Genomic DNA, 20404 nt, shown 5'->3' with positions numbered 1-20404 from the left:
CTGCACTGACCTCGCCTTCTGGATGATAGCGGGGTGAACAGGCAGTGGCTCAAGTTGTTGTTGTCCTTGATGTTATTTTTGGCCTTCCTGTGACATCGGGTGGTGTAGGTGTCCTGGAGGGCAGGTAGTTTGTCCTCGGTGATGAGTTGTGCAGACCTCACTACCCTCTGGAGAGCCTTACGGTTGTGGGCGGAGCAGTTGCCGTACCAGGCGTTGATACAGCCCGACAGGATGCTCTCGATTGTGCATCTGTAAAATGTTGTGAGTGTTTTTGGTGACAAGCCACATTTCTTCAGCCTTGAAGAGGCGCTGCTGTGCCTTCCTCACCATGCTGTCCTTGTGGGTGGACCATTTCAGTTTGTCCGTGATGTGTACGCCGAGGAACTTAAAACTTTCCACCTTCTCGACTACTGTCCCGTCGATGTGGATAGGGGGATGCTCTTTCTGCTGTTTCCTGAAGTCCACAATCATCTCCTTTGTTTTATTGACATTGAGTGTGAGGTTATTTTCCTGACACCACATAATCCTACTCCTTGTAGGCTGTCTCGTTGTTGTTGGTAATCAAGCCTACCACTGTAGTGTCGTCTGCAAACTTGATGATTGAGTTGGAGACGTGCATGGCCAAACAGTCATGGGTGAACAGGGAGTACAGGAGAGGGCTGAGAATGCACCCTTGTGGGGCCCCAGTGTTGAGGATCAGCGGGGTGGAGATGTTGTTACCTACCCTCACCACCTGGGGGCGGCCCGTCAGTAAGTACAGGACCCAGTTGCACAGGACGGGGTCGAGACCCAGGGTCTGGGTGAGTTTGGAGGGTAATATGGTGTTAAATGCTGAGCTGTAGTCGATGAACAGCATTCTTACATAGGTATTCCTGTTGTCCAGATGGGTTAGGCCAGTGTGCAGTGTGATTGCGATTGCGTCGTCTGTGGACCTATTGGGACGGTAAGCAAATTGGAGTGGGTCTAGGGTGTCAGGTAGGGTGGAGGTGATATGGTCCTTGACTAGTCACTCAAAGCACTTCATGATGATGGAAAACATCAATCTATCCAACATTCTTAATGTCAGCAGTGCTGTTGTAATTTCCTTCTTAATATGTGTGGGGGAGATGGGGACTGGTGATATTGTATCATTGTTTGTCAAATGTCTCTTATGTTCTCAAACATGAAAACTTACAAATAAAGTATTAACATATTTAGATTACCCAACTTTTCCTGTTTTATACAACCTGGAGCTTGGCGCACGGTTCACGACAACTGGACAGCACAGTTCATTATAGTTCCATCATCAGTAAGGATTCATATATTTATATTACTATTTTTCAACCACTATTGTACACTTTTCTGCCCTACCAATATTTCATGGATTTAAACAACTGAATATGCCAACTTTCAGGATGAATCAAACCTCTTTTCAATTCACCAATAGGCCTATATCTCGTGCGTAAAGGCTCTCCAAACCTGCTTTTTTTATGAAGTAGGTAGATTCAGAAATACTTTCCTAACCATAAATACTCTACAAGATCACAATATTTATTCATCTATTAAAATTAGACAAATATGCATATTTTGATGGCTTTCTTCATGATCCCTAATACTCAGAACCTGTTCTCTCTATATACCCTACTCTAGTCTGTCAAGAAAAGGTACACTGTATTTAAAGGGATGGCTTTAGATAAACGTATAGTGCGCATAAGGGAGCAACACCCAAAGAGTTTGTTAGGCACCTGCATACGGTAAGTCTGAATACCAAATCCTGAGAAGTGCCTAAATTAAAACACAGAACAAAGGAAAATATTTCCCTAAGTCTGAATCAGCCCTCTTACTCAAACTCTGATAATAAAATGTATACCCTAGGTGGTTCATTTTGTCAGAAGCAGAAAGGTTTTTGGCTAATATATACTGTCCTGGTACTGGGTAAAGTTCATGAAGCCATTGACAGTCAACAAGGTCCCCTGGACCAGTGGAAGCAAAATAGCCCCATAACATCAAAGATCCACCACCATATTTTACAGTAGATATGGAGTTATTTCAACGCCAAATCCACCACTGATGTGCGTGGCCAAATAGCTCTATTTTCATGTCATCTGACCAAAGCACCGGTTCCAACCCCATACATACATTTTTATTAGTATGAAATAATATAATTTGAGCATACAATATAGCTCAGTATTTGAATTATTTATTTTATACAGTCCTTTTTGCTTACCTTTATCAAGGTTGTCAATCATTTCAGACCCCACTGTATATGGTCGTGGTAAACACAAATATTTCGACCAGTGGTCTTGAGGCATCAGATTTCTTGTTTTAGATGATGACATTTATGTCTGTGATATGCTCACAGAGGTTATGACAGGAACAAAATATGGGGCGGGATTGGGCCGTGAGGGCCCCATCAACCTTCAATCAAACCCATGACTACAGCATGGCAACAGGGACCTGATTGGCTGTGAATGAGAAAATTGTTGACAGACAAATGAGACTCTGCTGAGAGGCGGGTATAGGTGATCAGCTCCCACTGTAGGAATCCAATATCTGCCAGGGTTGCCAGGTCTGCTGGGGTTGCCCTGTCAGTTGCATAACCCCCAAATAACCTTTTGACAGAGATGAATAACTTCATTATGGGATATCTGTCTGAGCTTGTTTCAGCACAGAATGTTATGGATTGTCTTCCATCTTTGTTTTGTTTGCATTTGATCATAACTTGTGTATGAATTAGTGATTAGCAATGCATGCTATCATTTGTTCAATGTGTGTGTGTGTGTGTGTCTGCCATTTGCAGTACTCCCTTGCTGGATGATATTTCAGGATTCTGAAACATCACATAGCAGATAATGCTGTGGCATTCAACAACAAGAACACAGGACAAAATACAAGCTACATACAAGTATTTACACACCTTGACTTTTCCACATTTGGTTGTGTTACAAAGTGGGTTTAAAATCGATTTCATTTGACATTTTTGGTCAACTATCCACACAAAATACATGTGGAAGAAATGTTTTAACATTTTTTTAAAAAATACATGAATTTTTATTTTTTTATTAGATAAATACATGTTAGAATCACATTTGGCAGCAATTACAGCTGTGAGACTTTCTGGGTAAGTCTATAAGCTTTCCACACCTGGATTGTGCAACATTTGCCCATTTATTGTTTAAAAAATTCTTCAAGCTCTGTCAAATTGGTTGTTGATCATTGCTAGACAATCATTTTCAGGTCTTGCCACAGATTTTCTGAACAGATTTATGTCAAAACTGTAACTTGGCCACTCAGGAATGTTCACTGTCTTCTTGGTAAGCAACTCCAGTGTAGATCTGTCCCTGTGTTTTAGATCATTGTCCTATATCATCCATGCTCAAAGGGATATTGAATGTCAGCTTTTTTTTTTAACCATCTACCAATAGATGCCCTTCTTTGCGAGGCATTGGAAAAACTGCCTGGTCTTAGTGGTTGAATCTGTGTTGGAAATGTACTGCTCAACTGAGGGACCTTACTAAACAGGAGTTTGGTGGCACCTTAATTGGGGGAACGGGCTTGTGGTGAAGAGTGGAGTGAGTGGAATGGTATCAATAAATGGTTTCCAGGTGTTTGATGCCATTTCATTTTCTCCATTCCAGACATTATTTATCAGCCGTTCTCCCCTCAGCAGCCTTCTGCTATTCCACAACAAAATGTGGAAAAAGTAAAAGGGGTGTGAATAGTTTCTGATGGCACTGTGTGTGTTTCATTCCTTAGGCACAGAAAGCATTTCCCATCAATAGAGAACATACAGATTTTTGTAAAAAAAAATGTTACTTAAGGTGACTAATTGTTTCTATACAGCATGAAATTATTATTTGGCTTCATATATGTTGATCACAGGGCAGTCACGCGCTTACGTGTATGAATGGAGTCAGTGCCGTCATGTTACTATTGTTATTTGATTTTCCAGAGACAACGATGTGACAGGGTACTGGACATTCTGTCTTTGCTATGCTCAAGAAAAGCAAGGAAATTGGGATAGAATGGAGACTTTTATTGTCAAAAATTTGGCTACAAAGCCTTATTTAAGGTACAGTTCTGGTTTTGACAGCCATCCCAGCCTTGCATTCAAATGGCAACAAAGGCCTTGCAATTTCTTCTTAGTAGAAAAATCGACAGAGGAATTGTTTCAGAAAGACATGTTTTTTCTTATTTGTCTCTCCTTTCATAGACTCAGAAGTGATCTACAGGAATCGCGATGGCCACGTAATCAAGTTTAACATCCTCACCAATGAGACTGAAATTGTACTGACAAACACAACATTTGTAAGTGAAAACCCTTTACCATCTGAACATGCATGCACACAGACTTACACAAACATATACCCTGCCACTCAAAGTGACATGTTAGCAAACGGATATACCCACTTAAAAATGCTCTCACTCTCTTTTCCTCTTCTTTGTCTTGTAGGTCAATTTCAATGTTGCAAAGTACTCCGTTTCCCCGGACTTGAAATATGTGCTCTTTGCCTATGATGTTAAACAGGTAAACTATATTATCTTTTTACTTTAATGATCTTAATCCCCCCACACTCCATTTGAATCTCGCTCTCTCTCGCTCTCTCTCTCTCTCTCTTTCTCGCTCTCTCTCGCTCTCTGTCTCTCACACATTCTATAGCGCACTATTAAATATTACAATAAACTCAATCTTAAAGGCATGCATACTACACCAGTGTTTCCCAACTCCTGTCCAATAGCACACATGTTTGTTGTAGCCCCAGAAAACTGATTCAACTCATTGAGGGCTTAATGATTAGTTGACAAGTTGAATCAGGTGTACTTGTCCCCCAAAAAATGTGTGCTGTTGTGGGTACTAGAGGACTAGGGTGTATTCATTACAGAAACCTTTTACCGTTCAAAACCAAATGGAAGCAAACAGAGCTAAACGAGTTTCTATTGGACAAATTCAGGTAGGTCCGTTTTAGGTTAGTTCCGTTTGCTTCTGTCTAAGAAACGTTTTACAACAGAATTGGCAGTATAAATACACCCCTGTAGTTGGCAAACCTGTGCATGTGCCCTGTGTTGTCCCTTTCTTTTGACGTGTAATGTTATGTTGTATTTCATAGATAGACAAGCTCGGAATTGATTATGAAAGATATGTATAGAGGCTGTCATTTGTTCACCATTTAATTATATGTTCACAGTATATGTTTAGGCACCTACTGTATGAACACAATCTCTGGGCCCTTGGGAAATTGTTTAGTTGAACAAACAGGGCAATACCGGTAGAGTAAAAGCACAGAATAACGTTGTGGTATGTCCACATCAAGTATGTCCACATCAACTGGTGTAGGTTGAAGTTATTGACAGAGTTTCCCCTGGAAATCTCTGGAAGTCTCACCTACAGTAGCTCTAAGATTACACGCCTTTATCTCATTACTGAGGTATCCAAGAGCCGTTAAGCTTTATAAACACTCGTAATCTCTGTGCCAATCGTGACAATAGGATATGTTTTCTTTGCTGGTAAACATCTTGTAATGCTCTTCAAGGTTTTAAATCCTCCAGGTCTATGTTGATCCAATGCATTGTGTTTGCAATAATAATTAGAGAATAGATTCAAGCTAATCAGGTTTGAGTAGGTCGTACCCAATGATATATATAAACCCTGGATTGCTGATGCTATGTGTTGGCCTTTGAGAGGCTTTGAAGCTACTGGTCGGCTATATTGGCACTCCCCAGAAGGAGCAGTCCGACATAGGATTTAATGGAATCAATTAAATGTTCCAAGGACAAAATTACTGGCATTTAAGTATTTTTGTGTTGTAGTGGGGATGGAAACATTAGTAATCTCCAAAGATGATTATTTAAGGAAAATGTATTTAGATACTTATTCATTTTTAATTTGTATGTTTAGCTCACATAATATAATTTAAAAGTATGCAGTAACATGTCTGTAATAAAATACATGTGGCAAAAACGAATGTAGACATTAATAAATGTTTATAGCTTTTCTATAGCTTCCAAAATATTATTTTACAATGGTGTATGCATTAACCAAGATGGAGGCACCATGGCTTCAACACAGTGTCCCCTATCAGTCATAGAGTGTACATATAAATAATTGGTTGTACCTCACCAAACAAGAGTGTATAACCGGGATTTCCGTTTTTATTTTATTTATTTTTATTTAACCTTTTTTTAACTAGGCAAGTCAGTTAAGAACAAATTGTTATTTACAATGACGGCCTACCAAAAGGCAAAAGACCTCCTGTGGGGACGGGGACTGGGATTAAATTATTATATATTTTTTAAAATAACATATAAATATAGGACAAAACACACATCACAACAAGAGAGACAACACTACATAAAGAGAGACCTAATACAACAACATAGCAAGGCAGCAACACATGACAACACAACATGGTAGCAACACAACATGGTAGCAGCACAAAACATGGTACAAACATTATTGGGCAGAGACAATAGCACAACGGGCAAGAAGGTAGAGACAACAATATATCACACAAAGCAGCCACAACTGTCAGTAAAAGTGTCCATGATTGAGACTTTGAATGAAGAGATTAAGATAAAACTGTGCAGTTTGAGTGCTTGTTGCAGCTCGTTCCAGTCACTAGCTGCAGCGAACTGAAAAGACGAGCGACCCAGGGATGTGTGTGCTTTGGGGACCTTTTAACAGAATAGGGTTGGCAGAACGGGTGTTGTATGTGGAGGATGAGGGATGCAGTAGATATCTCAGATAGGGGGGAGTGAGGCCTAAGAGTGTTTTATAAATAATGATCAACCAGTGGGTCTTGCGACAGGTATACAGAGATGAACAGTTTACAGAGGAGTATAGAGTGCAGTGATGTGTCCTATAAGGAGCATGGGTAGGATGGTCATCTGAATCAGGGTTAGTTTGGCAGTTGGGGTGAAAGAGGAGCGATTACGATATATGAAACCAAGTCTAGATTTTAGCCTGCAGCTATGGTATGTGCTGAGAGAAGGACAGTGTACTATCTAGCCATACTCCCAAGTAATTGTATGAGGTGACTACCTCAAGATCTAAACCCTCAGAGGTAGTAATCACACCTGTGGGTCGAGGGGCATTCTTCTTGCCAAACCATATGACTTTTGTTTTGGACGTGTTCAGAACAAGGTTAAAAAGGGTAGAGAAAGCTTGTTGGAGACTAAGAAAGCTTTGTGGTAGAGCATTTAACACAAAATCCGGGGAGGGGCCAGCTGAGTATAAGACTGTATCATCTGCATATAAACGGATGAGAGACCTTCCTACTGCCTGAGCTATGTTGTTGATGTAAATTGAGAAGAGCATGGGGCCTAGGATTGAGCCTTGGGCTACTCCCTTGGTGACAGGCAGTGGCTGAGATAGCAGATTTTCTGACTTTAAACACTGCACTCTTTGAGAGAGGTAGTTAGCATACCAGGCCAAAGGCCCCTCAGAGACACCAATATTCCTTAGCCGGCCCACAAGAATGGAATGGTTTACCGTATCAAAAGCTTTGGCCAAGTCAATAAAAATAGCAGCACAAAATTGCTTAGAATCAAGAGCAATGGTGACATCATTGGGGACCTTTAAGGTTACAGTGACACGTCCATAACCTGAGCGGAAACCAGATTGCATACCAGAGAGAATTCTATTGACATCAAGAAAGCCAGTCAGTTGATTATTGACGAGTTTTTACAACACTTTTGATAAACAGGGCAAAATAGAAATAGGCCTAATAACAGTTAGGATCAGCTTGATCTCCCCTTTAAATGAAGGACGAACCATGGCTGCCTTCCAAGCAATGGGAACCTCCCCAGAAAGGAGAGACAGGTTAAAAAAAGTCAGAGATAGGCTTGGCGATGATAGGGGCAGCAACCTTAAAGAAGAAAGGGTCTAAACCATCTGACAACATCTAATTATATTAGGTCAGAGTCAAGTCACAAAAACACACACAGCCATTTTCCAGCCAAAGATAGGAGTCACAAAAAGCAGAAAAATAGATAAAATGATTCACTAACATTTGATGATCTTCATCAGATGACACTCATAGGACATCATGTTACACAATACATGTATGTTTTGTTCGATAATGTGCATATTTATATCCAAAAATCTCAGTTTACATTGGCGCGTTATGTACAGTAATGTTTTGATTCCAAAACATCCGGTGATTTTGCAGAAATACTCATAATAAACATTGATAAAAGATGCAAGTGTTTTTCACAGAATTAAAGAAAGACTTAGCTTGTTGGGGATAGGGGGCAGTATTTTCACTTTGGATGAATTGTGTGCCCATAGTGAACTGCATCCTACTCTGTCCTAGATTGCTAATATATGCATATTATTATTACTATTGGATAGAAAACACTCTGAAGTTTCTAAAACTGTTTGAATGATGTCTGTGAGTTTAACAGAACTCATATGGAAGGCAAAAACCTGAGAAAGAATCCAAACAGGAAGTGAGAAATCGATTTTCAAAACAGTGCCTATTGAAATCCCAGTGAGATATGAAGGAGGATGCACGTCCTAGGGCTTCCAATAGATGTCACCGTCTTTAGAAACTGGTTTAAGGATTCTACTATAAAGGAGGGGCTCATAATAGCTCTTTGAGCGAGTGGTCTGGCAGAGAGCCTCGGTCTCATGACGCGCTCCCGACAGAGTTTGCTCTCGTTCCAATGCTTTTCTTCAGACAATGAATTTCTCCGATTGGAACCTTATTGATGATTTATGTTAAAAACATCCTAAAGATTGATTGCATACATCAGTTCTGTTAAACTCACAGACATCATTCAAACAGTTTTAGAAACTTCAGAGTGTTTTCCATCCAATACTAATAATAATATGCATATATTAGCATCTGGGACAGAGTAGGAGGCAGTTCAGTCTGTGCACTCTATTCATCCAAACGTGAAAATGCTGCCCCCTATCCCAAAAAGGTTAACCGTTTTCCAGAACATCTTGGGGTTAGACCCACAGAGAGAGAACTGCTTCTTAAAGTAACTAACTTTGGCTTTCCAGATAGCCTGATGTCTCATTTGCCTGAACAACAGCCAGTCAGCCTAAGTATGTGTGTGCCGAGCATTTCGCCAAATTTTTGAGGTGGAGTAACTCTGCAAGATCACGGTCGAACCAGGGGTTGAACCTGGTTTTAATTCTCATTTTCTTCATGGGGGTGTGTTTGTTAACAATACCACTGTAATGATCAAAAAAGAAGGTCCAAGCATCTTCGACAGAGGGGATCAAGCATATTCTATACCATTTTACAGAGGCCAGTTTATGAAGGAAGGCTTGCTCATTAAAGTTTTTTTATGACAAATCAGGACAGGTTGTTTCACTGAGAAGCCATTACGAACGCAGGCTGTAAAACAGTGATCACTAAGGTCATTACAGAAGACACCAGATTGATATCTATCAGGATTATTTGTGAGGATAACATCAAGAAGAGTAGCCTTTTCTGGGTGTTTGAAGTTATACCTTGTGGGATTGGTAATAATCTGAGAAAGATTTCGGGAGTTAAATTGTTTTAGGACTTGGTCAGGTGGTTTAAGTATGTCCCAGTTTTGGTCACCTAGCAGGACAAATTCAGACTTGGCGTATGGGCCCAGGAGAGAGTTTAGGGCAGGTAGGTTACAGGCTGTTGCTGATGGAGGACGATAGCACCCAGCAACAGTCAACAAAGAGCTATTTGAAAGTTTAATAATTAAAACCAGCAAATCAAATTGTTTGGGGACAGACTTGGTGAAGATAACCGATCACTGAAGGTGATCCTTGGTAAAGATTGCCACTCCCCCACCTGTCTTGCCAAAAAAGGTTATAACCAGAAAGGTTAACATCAGTATTCAAAACACTCTTCCTTAACCACGTCTCAGTAATGACCAACACATTTGGATTGGAGCTCTAAACCCATACTTTCAATTGATCCTTTTAGGTAATAAGCTTCTCGGGTTAACGTGCAGAAAACCCAGGCTTTTACGGGAGCAGAAATCAGTGAAGCAGATATCAGAGCACAAGTCAGAATTGGGGCTAGCAACCGTAGATGGGCCAGGGTGTACGTGCACATTTCCAGATATCATCAACAGTAATACTATCAAGGTACGGCATAGTACAGGGAGAGCTCTGCAGTGCTGATTTATGACATCTGAATGTTCATATTGTGTACAGCAATTTCATCAGGTAACATGAATACAAAGCCGGCGAGCGGTGTTAAGAATGGAATGGGAGGCAAAAAGTCTGTGTAACCAATAGAGAGTCAGAGTCCAGAGTTTACCCATGGAGTATAATAATGAAGTCCATTGTTTACTTGACATGATAATCGCTCTGTGAGGAAATTGTGTTGTATTTCATTTGATGACAGATCTCAATCAAATAGACCATTTTATGTTTCTGTTCATTGTCAAATTGTAAAACCACAAAGTGTATTACATTGGGATCGGTTATTTGACATACTGGCCAGTGAAAAATATTAAGAATTCCGCTTCTTTACCTTCTGGTCCTCCAAACCTTCATATATCTTTGTGAAGGATAAAACATTGTGTAACATTGATGAAGTAGAATTTATATTTGGTGGCTCGCCGCCTTCAAATGAGCAGAGGCTGAATATGTACATTAGGTCCTACCTCGCCTAACCCCTCAAGGCTGATTACTGAACAAATGAGCCTGGCGGGAATCACAAAGGAAGATGAAGGAGAGACAGAATCTTTTAGAGCTATCTCATCAGGACTATACGGGGGCCACGGTAACCCAAATAGCCCAATGTTGTGTGATTTAGCAGGCCAAAAGCAGCACCTGGGGCCCTAAGCACCGTTTTCACCGTATCCGTATTCCCTCCCACTCTAAATGGGACTGGATTGGGTCTGGCAGACCCCTGAGACTGGATGGTCATCACAGCACTGGCACCTTGAGGGCCCATGCTATTATAGTTAATCTGATGGGTCCAATGTGCTGTAAGGGTCCAGAATTGCTATGGTAACCTGAGGGCCAAATACTGACTGCTGTCAGGGTTGCACTGACTCATTCACACTGGGCCAACATTGTGCACAAAATATGTAAGGTAGCAAAATATTATACGGCATCGGTAGCTTCAGGGACCATTTCGCTTTGATACTCGTAGGGGTGCAGCCTACTCTTACGTTCATTGCACAGGCACCTCTAGAGCGGCTTACAGCCTAAAATAATTCCCCCCCTCGAGTGTTCTATTGATCTACCCCCTACTCTCCTCCCCTTTTGCTGACAAATGGATCGATCCCAGTGGGGCTGGAGACACAAATAAACTTGTTTTGGGGTGAGAGTGCTAAGAAAGCTGGCTCATTGGCTCTCTGCTATGTTGGTGCTAGAATGTGCTAGAATTTGCTTCACTGTGTTTGGTTAAGGCTCCTCTGTAACCAACAGCCAGTTGAGAAAAGTTTTTCCTTAAATGTGGTCATGTTCAAATAAGGGCAGTAAACTAGGCCTTTAGTTTCCAAAGGCAAGTAAGTCACCTGTTTTTAGACACATGATTAAATACAACAATCATTCCCATTTGTATTCAACTGTCCTACTGTATATAACACAGTTATTAACAGCCTTAAACATGTTATTAAACTATGTAATAAACTCTTTTCACACGTACAAGCATCCAAATTCTATTTTCTTTCCAAATACTATTTTGTAACATTTATTTACCCAGAGGCTGAAAGCAGCCATTGGAAACCTTGGCATGCATTTCTCCGTTAGCTGGTCCAGTGGACTCTTCTCTGAGGCAGTATAGAAGAGCGCCTAAAGCTGTCTGAACCAGTCTAGATATTTAATCATGTGTTTTAATCTGTGGGCCCCTGCTCCCAGGCACGTGCCACATACTGCCAGAGATTAGGGGGTCTCTGGGTAATATACAGAACCATGATCCTCCACACCTCTCCCATAAATCAAGAGAATCCATGTTTTCATTTCATTCAATACGATTTGCATACGTAATATGAGGGGAGGAGGGAGCGGGCAAGTCACCTTGGCAGTGGAAGAGGAGCAAGGAAAAGAGGGAGGGAAGGATGGTCAGTGTGTGGCAAATGTATTAATCAGATGATATTTGAAATGGAGGAACATGGTGATGAAAATCGTCATTAATACAACATGGTCTTTTCGTTGGTTTGGGCAGATATGTTTCCCTCTGTGTGGTTTTATACTAAACCTTTGCAGTGTTAATGGTGTTTGATAAAACTGCCCTGTGCAGACCACTCGTATTCAACATTGAGTTGCAGCAAAAGTTTTAGTGCAGTAGGAGTTGAAAATGTCAACCTACTTGTCTTTGATTAAATCACCATACTGAACACAAAGGTCATTGTGCCAGCTCTTGAAAGGTTGTAGTGAGGGAAACAATGTGAAACATTTCGAAATTATCCTCTAACTGTACACCTGATACTGGAACTGATATTAGCCATTTTATCATCATATACAGATTAGGACATTTTATCAAAGATAAAGATGATGAGCAGCTCAGAGAGAGTGAATTCCACCCTGCAGCAAAGATATCTGCACAAATAGATTCTTAAAATGATAACTTCAACACTTTCTCAGACACTCAAAGTAGTATCTGACAGAGTCTGTGGTTTTGCTGTGGATATTTCACAAAAAGCTCATTACCTCTAGTTCCAAATGATTACCTTGAATTTGTTTTAAATCAAATCAAATCAAATTTTATTTGTCACATACACATGGTTAGCAAATATTATTGCGAGTGGAGCGAAATGCTTGTGCTTCTAGTTCCGACAATGCAGTAATAACCAATGAGTAATCGAACCTAACAATTTCACAACAGCTACCTTATACACACAAGTGTGAAGGGATGAAGAATATGTACATAAAGATATATGAATGAGTGATGGTACCGAGTACAGTATATACATATGAGATGAGTAATGTAGGGTATGTAAACATTATCTTAAGTGGCATTGTTTAAAGTGATACATTTTTTACATGTATGGCAGCAGCCACTCAATGTTAGTGGTGGCTGTTTAACATTTGGTAACCTGAGATAGAAGCTGTTTTTTAGTCTCTCGGTCCCTGCTTTGATGCACCTGTACCGACCTCGCCTTCTTGATGATAGCGGGGTGAACAGGCAGTGGCTCGGGTGGTTGTTGTCCTTGATGATCTTAATGGCCTTCCTGTGACTTCGGGTGTTGTAGGTGTCCTGGAAGGCATGTAGTTTGCCCCCCGTGATGCGTTGTGCAGACTTCACTACCCTCTGGAGAGCCTTACGGTTGTGGGAGGAGCAGCTGCCGTACCAGGCGGTGATACAGCCCGACAGGATGCTCTCGATTGCGCATCTGTAAAATTTTGTGAGTGCTTTTGGTGACAAGCCGAATTTCGTCAGCCTCCTGAGGTTGAAGAGGAGCTGCTGCGCCTTCTTCACCACGCTGTCTGTGTGGGTGGACCAATTCAGTTTGTCCGTGATGTGTATGCCGAGGAACTTAAAACTTTCTACCCTCTCCACTACTGTCCCGTCGATGTGGATAGTGGGGTGTTCCCTCTGCTGTTTCCTGAAGTCCACAATCATCTCCTTTGTTTTGTTGAGTGTGAGGTTATTTTCCTGACACCACACTCCGAAGGCCCTCACCTCCTCCCATATCACCTCCCCATTGTCCAGATGGGTTAGGGCCGTGTGCAGTGTGGTTGCATCGTCTGTGGACCTATTGGGGCAGTAAGCAAATTGGAGTGGGTCTAGGGTGTCAGGTAGGGAGGAGGTGATATGGTCCTTGACTAGTCTCTCAAAGCACTTCATAATGACGGAAGTGAGTGCTACGGGGCGGTAGTTGTTTAGCTCAGTTACCTTAGCTTTCTTGGGAACAGGAACAATGGTGTTCCTCTTGAAGCATGTGGGAACAGCAGACTTGGATATGGATTGATTGAATGCAAGGGTTAACACGTTTAAATGTTTTACTCACGTCGGCTGCAGTGAAGGAGAGTCCGCAGGTTTTGGTAGCTGGCCGTGTCAGTGGCACTGTATTGTCCTCAAAGCGAGCAAAGACGTTGTTTAGTCTGTCTGGGAGCAAGACATCCTGGTCCGCGACCGGGCTGTTTTTTTTTGTAATCCGTGATTGACTGTAGACCCTGCCACATACCTCTTGTATCTGAGCCGTTGAATTGTGACTCTACTTTGTCTCTATACTGACGCTTAGCTTGTTCGATTGCCTTGCGGAGGGAATAGCTACACTGTTTGTATTCGGTCATGTTTCTGGTCACCTTGCCCTGGTTAAAAGCAGTGGTTCGCGCTTTCAGTTTCGCGCGAATGCTGCCATCAATCCACAGTTTCTGGTTGGGGAATGTTTTAATAGTTGCTGTGGGTACGACATCGCCAATGCACTTGCTAATGAACTCGCTCACCGAATCACCGTATTCATCAATGTTGTTTGACGCAATGCGGAACATATCCCAATCCTCGTGATCGAAGCAATCTTGAAGCGTGGAATCAGATTGGTAGGACCAGCGTTGAACAGACCTGAGAGCGGGAGCTTCCTGTTTAAGTTTCTGTCTATAGGCTGGAAGCAACAAAATGGAGTCGTGGTCAGCTTTTCCGAAAGGAGGGCAGGGGGAGGGCCTTATATGCGTCGCGGAAGTTAGAATAACATTGATGTTACGGTGCGTGAATGAGGACCCAAAAGCGAATTAACGTAAACAGAGCTTTTTAATAACAAAACAAACGTAGGCTCAGATGGACCGGCAGATTCCGACAGGACAGGACAAGGTTGCAGCAAACATGACGATAGTCTGGTTCAGGCATGAACAACACAAACAAGAATCCGACAAAGACAGGAGCAGAAACAGAGAGAGATATAGAGACCTAATCAGAGGGAAAAAGGGAACAGGTGGGAAAAGGGGTGAACGAGGTAGTTAGGAGGAGACAAGGAACAGCTGGGGGAAAGAGGGGGAGAAAAGGTAACCTAATAACGACCAGCAGAGGGAGACAGGGTGAAGGGAGAGAACAGGAACAGGACACAACATGACAATACATGACAGTACCCCCCCACTCACCGAGCGCCTCCTGGCGCACTCGAGGAGGAAACCTGGCGGCAACGGAGGAAATCATCGATCAGCGCACGGTCCAGCACGTCCCGAGAGGGAACCCAACTCCTCTCCTCAGGACCGTACCCCTCCCAATCTACTAGGTACTGATGACCACGGTCCCGAGGACGCATGTCCAAAATCCTACGGACCCTGTAGATGGGTGCGCCCTCGACAAGGATGGGGGGGGGGGGGGGAGACGAGCGGGGGCGCGAAGAACGGGCTTGACACATGGAAGACCGGGTGGACGCGACAAAGATATCGCGGAAGAAGAAGTCGAACTGCGACAGGATTAATGATCTGAGAAATACGGAACGGACCAATGAACCGCGGGGTCAACTTGCGAGAAGCGGTCTTAAGGGGAAGGTTCTGAGTGGAGAGCCAAACTCTCTGCCCGCGACAATATCTAGGACTCTTAGTTCTACGCTTATTAGCAGCCCTCACAGTCTGCGCCCTATAACGGCAAAGTGCAGACCTGACCCTCTTCCAGGTGCGCTCGCAACGTTGGACAAAAGCCTGAGCGGAGGGGACGCTGGACTCGGCGAACTGAGATGAGAACAACGGAGGCTGGTACCCGAGGCTACTCTGAAAAGGAGATAGCCCGGTCGCAGACGAAGGAAGCGAGTTGTGGGCGTATTCTGCCCAGGGGAGCTGTTCTGACCAAGACGCAGGGTTGCGAAAAGAAAGACTGCGTAAGATGCGACCAATAGTCTGATTGGCCCGTTCTGCTTGACCGTTAGACTGGGGGTGAAAGCCGGAAGAGAGACTGACGGAAGCCCCAATCAAACGGCAAAACTCCCTCCAAAATTGAGACGTGAATTGCGGACCTCTGTCCGAAACGACGTCTGACGGAAGGCCATGAATTCTGAAAACATTCTCGATGATGATTTGTGCCGTCTCTTTAGCAGAAGGAAGCTTAGCAAGGGGAATAAAATGAGCCGCCTTAGAGAACCTATCGACAACCGTAAGAATAACAGTCTTCCCCGCTGACGAAGGCAGTCCGGTGACAAAATCTAAGGCGATGTGAGACCACGGTCGAGAGGGAATGGGAAGCGGCCTGAGACGGCCGGCAGGAGGGGAGTTACCGGACTTAGTCTGCGCGCAGACCGAACAAGCAGCCACGAAACGACGCGTGTCATGCTCCCGGGTGGGCCACCAAAAACGCTGGCGAATGGAAGCAAGCGTACCCCGAACGCCAGGGTGGCCGGCTAACTTGGCAGAGTGAGCCCACTGAAGAACGGCCAGACGAGTAGGAACGGGAACGAAAAGAAGGTTCCTAGGACAAGCGCGCGGCGACGGAGTGTGAGTGAGTGCTTGCTTTACCTGCCTCTCAATTCCCCAGACAGTCAACCCGACAACACGCCCCTCAGGGAGAATCCCCTCAGGGTCAGTGGAGGCTACTGAAGAACTGAAGAGACGAGATAAAGCATCAGGCTTGGTGTTCTTAGAGCCCGGACGATAAGAAATCACGAACTCGAAACGAGCGAAAAACAGCGTCCAGCGCGCCTGACGCGCATTAAGTCGTTTGGCAGAACGGATGTACTCAAGGTTCCTATGGTCAGTCCAAACGACAAAAGGAACGGTCGCCCCCTCCAACCACTGTCGCCATTCGCCTAGGGCTAAGCGGATGGCGAGCAGTTCGCGGTTTCCCACATCATAGTTACGTTCCGACGGCGACAGGCGATGAGAAAAATACGCGCAAGGATGGACCTTATCGTCAGAGAGGGAGCGCTGAGAAAGAATGGCTCCCACGCCCACCTCTGACGCGTCAACCTCGACAACGAACTGTCTAGAGACGTCAGGTGTAACAAGGATAGGTGCGGATGTAAAACGATTCTTGAGGAGATCAAAAGCTCCCTGGGCGGAAACGGACCACTTAAAGCACGTCTTGACAGAAGTAAGGGCTGTGAGAGGAGCTGCCACCTGACCGAAATTACGGATGAAACGACGATAGAAGTTCGCGAAGCCGAGAAAGCGCTGCAGCTCGACGCGTGACTTAGGGACGGGCCAATCAATGACAGCTTGGACCTTAGCGGGATCCATCTTAATGCCTTCAGCGGAAATAACAGAACCGAGAAATGTGACGGAGGAGGCATGAAAAGTGCACTTCTCAGCCTTCACAAAAAGACAATTCTCTAAAAGGCGCTGGAGGACACGTCGAACGTGCTGAACATGAATCTGGAGTGACGGTGAAAAAATCAGGATATCGTCAAGGTAAACGAAAACAAAGATGTTCAGCATGTCTCTCAGGACATCATTGACTAATGCCTGAAAGACAGCTGGAGCGTTAGCGAGGCCGAAAGGAAGAACCCGGTATTCAAAGTGCCCTAACGGAGTGTTAAACGCCATCTTCCACTCGTCCCCCTCCCTGATGCGCACGAGATGGTAAGCGTTACGAAGGTCCAACTTAGTGAAAAACCTGGCTCCCTGCAGGATCTCGAAGGCTGAAGACATAAGAGGAAGCGGATAACGATTCTTCACTGTTATGTCATTCAGCCCTCGATAATCTATGCAGGGGCGCAGGGACCCGTCCTTCTTCTTAACAAAAAAAAAACCCCGCTCCGGCGGGAGAGGAGGAGGGGACTATGGTACCGGCGGCAAGAGCTACAGACAAATAATCTTCGAGAGCCTTACGTTCGGGAGCCGACAGAGAGTATAGTCTACCCCGGGGGGGAGTGGTTCCCGGAAGGAGATCAATACTACAATCATACGACCGGTGTGGAGGAAGAGAGGTGGCCCTGGACCGACTGAACACCGTGCGCAGATCGTGATATTCCTCCGGCACCCCTGTCAAATCACCAGGCTCCTCCTGTGAAGAAGAGACAGAGGAAACAGGAGGGACAGCAGACATTAAACATTTCACATGACAAGAGACGTTCCAGGAGAGGATAGAATTACTAGACCAATTAATAGAAGGATTATGACAAACTAGCCAGGGATGGCCCAAAACAACAGGTGTAAAAGGTGAACGAAAAATTAAAAAAGAAATGGTTTCGCTATGATTACCAGAAACAGTGAGGGTTAAGGGTAGCGTCTCACGCTGAATCCTGGGGAGAGGACTACCATCCAGGGCGAACAAGGCCGTGGACTCCCTTAACTGTCTGAGAGGAATGTCATGTTCCCGAGCCCAGGTCTCGTCCATAAAACAGCCCTCCGCCCCAGAGTCTATTAAGGCACTGCAGGAAGCTGACGAACCGGTCCAGCGTAGATGGACCGACAAGGTAGTGCAGGATCTTGAAGGAGAGACAGGAGTAGTAGCGCTCACCAGTAGCCCTCCGCTTACTGATGAGCTCTGGCTTTTACTGGACATGAAGTGACAAAATGACCAGCAGAACCGCAATAGAGACAGAGGCGGTTGGTGATTCTCCGTTCCCTCTCCTTAGTCGAGATGCGGATACCTCCCAGCTGCATAGGCTCAGCACCCGAGCCGGCAGAGGAAGATGGTAGTGATGCGGAGAGGGGGGCAACGGAGAACGCGAGCTCCTTTCCACGAGCTCGGTGACGAAGATCAACCCGTCGCTCAATGCGAATAGCGAGTTCAATCAAGGAATCCACGCTGGAAGGAACCTCCCGGGAGAGAATCTCATCCTTTACCTCTGCACGGAGACCCTCCAGAAAACGAGCGAGCAAAGCCGGCTCGTTCCAGCCACTGGAGGCAGCAAGAGTGCGAAACTCAATAGAGTAGTCTGTTATGGATCGATTACCTTGACATAGGGAAGACAGGGCCCTGGAAGCCTCCTCCCCAAAAACAGATCGATCAAAAACCCGTATCATCTCCTCCTTAAAGTCCTGATACTGGTTAGTACACTCAGCCCTTGCCTCCCAGATTGCCGTGCCCCACTCACGAGCCCGTCCAGTAAGGAGAGATATGACGTAGGCGACACGAGCAGTGCTCCTGGAGTAAGTGTTGGGCTGGAGAGAAAACACAATATCACACTGGGTGAGGAACGAGCGGCATTCAGTGGGCTCCCCAGAGTAACACGGCGGGTTATTGATTCTGGGCTCCGGAGATTCGAAAGCCCTGGAAGTGGCCGGTGGATCGAGGCGGAGATGGTGAACCTGTTCTGTGAGGTTGGAGACTTGGGTGGCCAGGGTCTCAACGGCATGTCGAGCAGCAGACAATTCCTGCTCGTGTCTGCCTAGCATCGCTCCCTGGATCTCGACGGCTGAGTGGAGAGGATCCGAAGTCGCTGGGTCCATTCTTGGTCGGATTCTTCTGTTACGGTGCGTGAATGAGGACCCAAAAGCGAATTAACGTAAACAGAGCTTTTTAATAACAAAACAAACGTAGGCTCAGATGGACCGGCAGATTCCGACAGGACAGGACAAGGTTGCAGCAAACATGACGATAGTCTGGTTCAGGCATGAACAACACAAACAAGAATCCGACAAAGACAGGAGCAGAAACAGAGAGAGATATAGAGACCTAATCAGAGGGAAAAAGGGAACAGGTGGGAAAAGGGGTGAACGAGGTAGTTAGGAGGAGACAAGGAACAGCTGGGGGAAAGAGGGAGAGAAAAGGTAACCTAATAACGACCAGCAGAGGGAGACAGGGTGAAGGGAGAGAACAGGAACAGGACACAACATGACAATACATGACAATTGATCCAGTGTTTTTGCAAGCCCTGATAGCACAATCGATATGCTGATAGGATTTAGGGAGTCTTGTTTTCAGATTAGCCTTGTTCAAATCCTCAACTACAATTAATGCAGCCTCAGGATATGTGGTTTCCAGTTTACATAGAGTCAAATAAAGTTTGTTCAGGGCCATCGATGTGTTTGCTTGGGGGGGGAATATATGTGGTTGTGATTATAATCAAAGAGAATTCTCTTGGTAGATAATGCGGTCGACATTTGATTTTGAGGAAATCTATGTCAGGTAAACAGAAGGACTTGTGTTCCTGTATGTTGTTATGATCACACCACGTCTCGTTAATCTTAAAGCATACCCGCCCCTCTTCTTACCAAAAAGATGTTTGTTTCTGTCGGCGCGATGCGTGAAGAAACCAGCTGGCTGTACCGACTCCGATAGCGTGTCTCGAGTGAGCCATGTTTCCGTGAAGCAAAGAACGTTACAGTCTCTGATGTCTCTCTGGAATGCTACCCTTGCTCGGATTTCATCAACCTTGTTGTCAAGAGACTGGACATTGGCGAGTAGTATGCTCTGGAGCGGTGCGCGATGTGCCCGTCTCCGGAGCCTGACCAGAAGACAGTTTCGTCTGCCCCTTTTACGGCGTTGTTGTATTGATTCGCCGGCTGGGATCCGATCCATTGTCCCGGGTGGTGGGCAAAACACAGGATCCGATTTCGGAAAGTCGTATTCCTGGTCGTAATGATGGTGAGTAGACGTTACTCTTATATCCAGTAGCTCCTCCTGAGGTACCAATGTAATAAATAACACGTAAA

The 20404-nt window shown here is 44.5% G+C and overlaps 1 protein-coding gene across 2 annotated transcripts in view; it reads left to right on the top strand.

Moving 5' to 3' along the window:
- The window catches only part of LOC110501587 (inactive dipeptidyl peptidase 10), a 313751-nt gene that overhangs the window by 233833 nt on the left and 59514 nt on the right, over window positions 1–20404 (top strand). For both annotated transcript variants that reach the window (XM_021579258.3, XM_021579259.3), the window contains exons 4-5: window positions 4193–4287; window positions 4433–4507. In XM_021579258.3, coding sequence (XP_021434933.1) covers window positions 4193–4287; window positions 4433–4507 — 170 coding nt within the window. The remainder of the gene's footprint in view (window positions 1–4192; window positions 4288–4432; window positions 4508–20404) is intronic.

Source organism: Oncorhynchus mykiss, chromosome 22 (genome assembly GCF_057628025.1).
Source record: "Oncorhynchus mykiss isolate SJ-2025 chromosome 22, ASM5762802v1, whole genome shotgun sequence".
Taxonomy (NCBI): Eukaryota; Metazoa; Chordata; class Actinopteri; order Salmoniformes; family Salmonidae; genus Oncorhynchus; species Oncorhynchus mykiss.
Note: the sequence above shows the minus strand (reverse complement) of the source record. Positions and strands in the feature narration are given on the sequence as shown.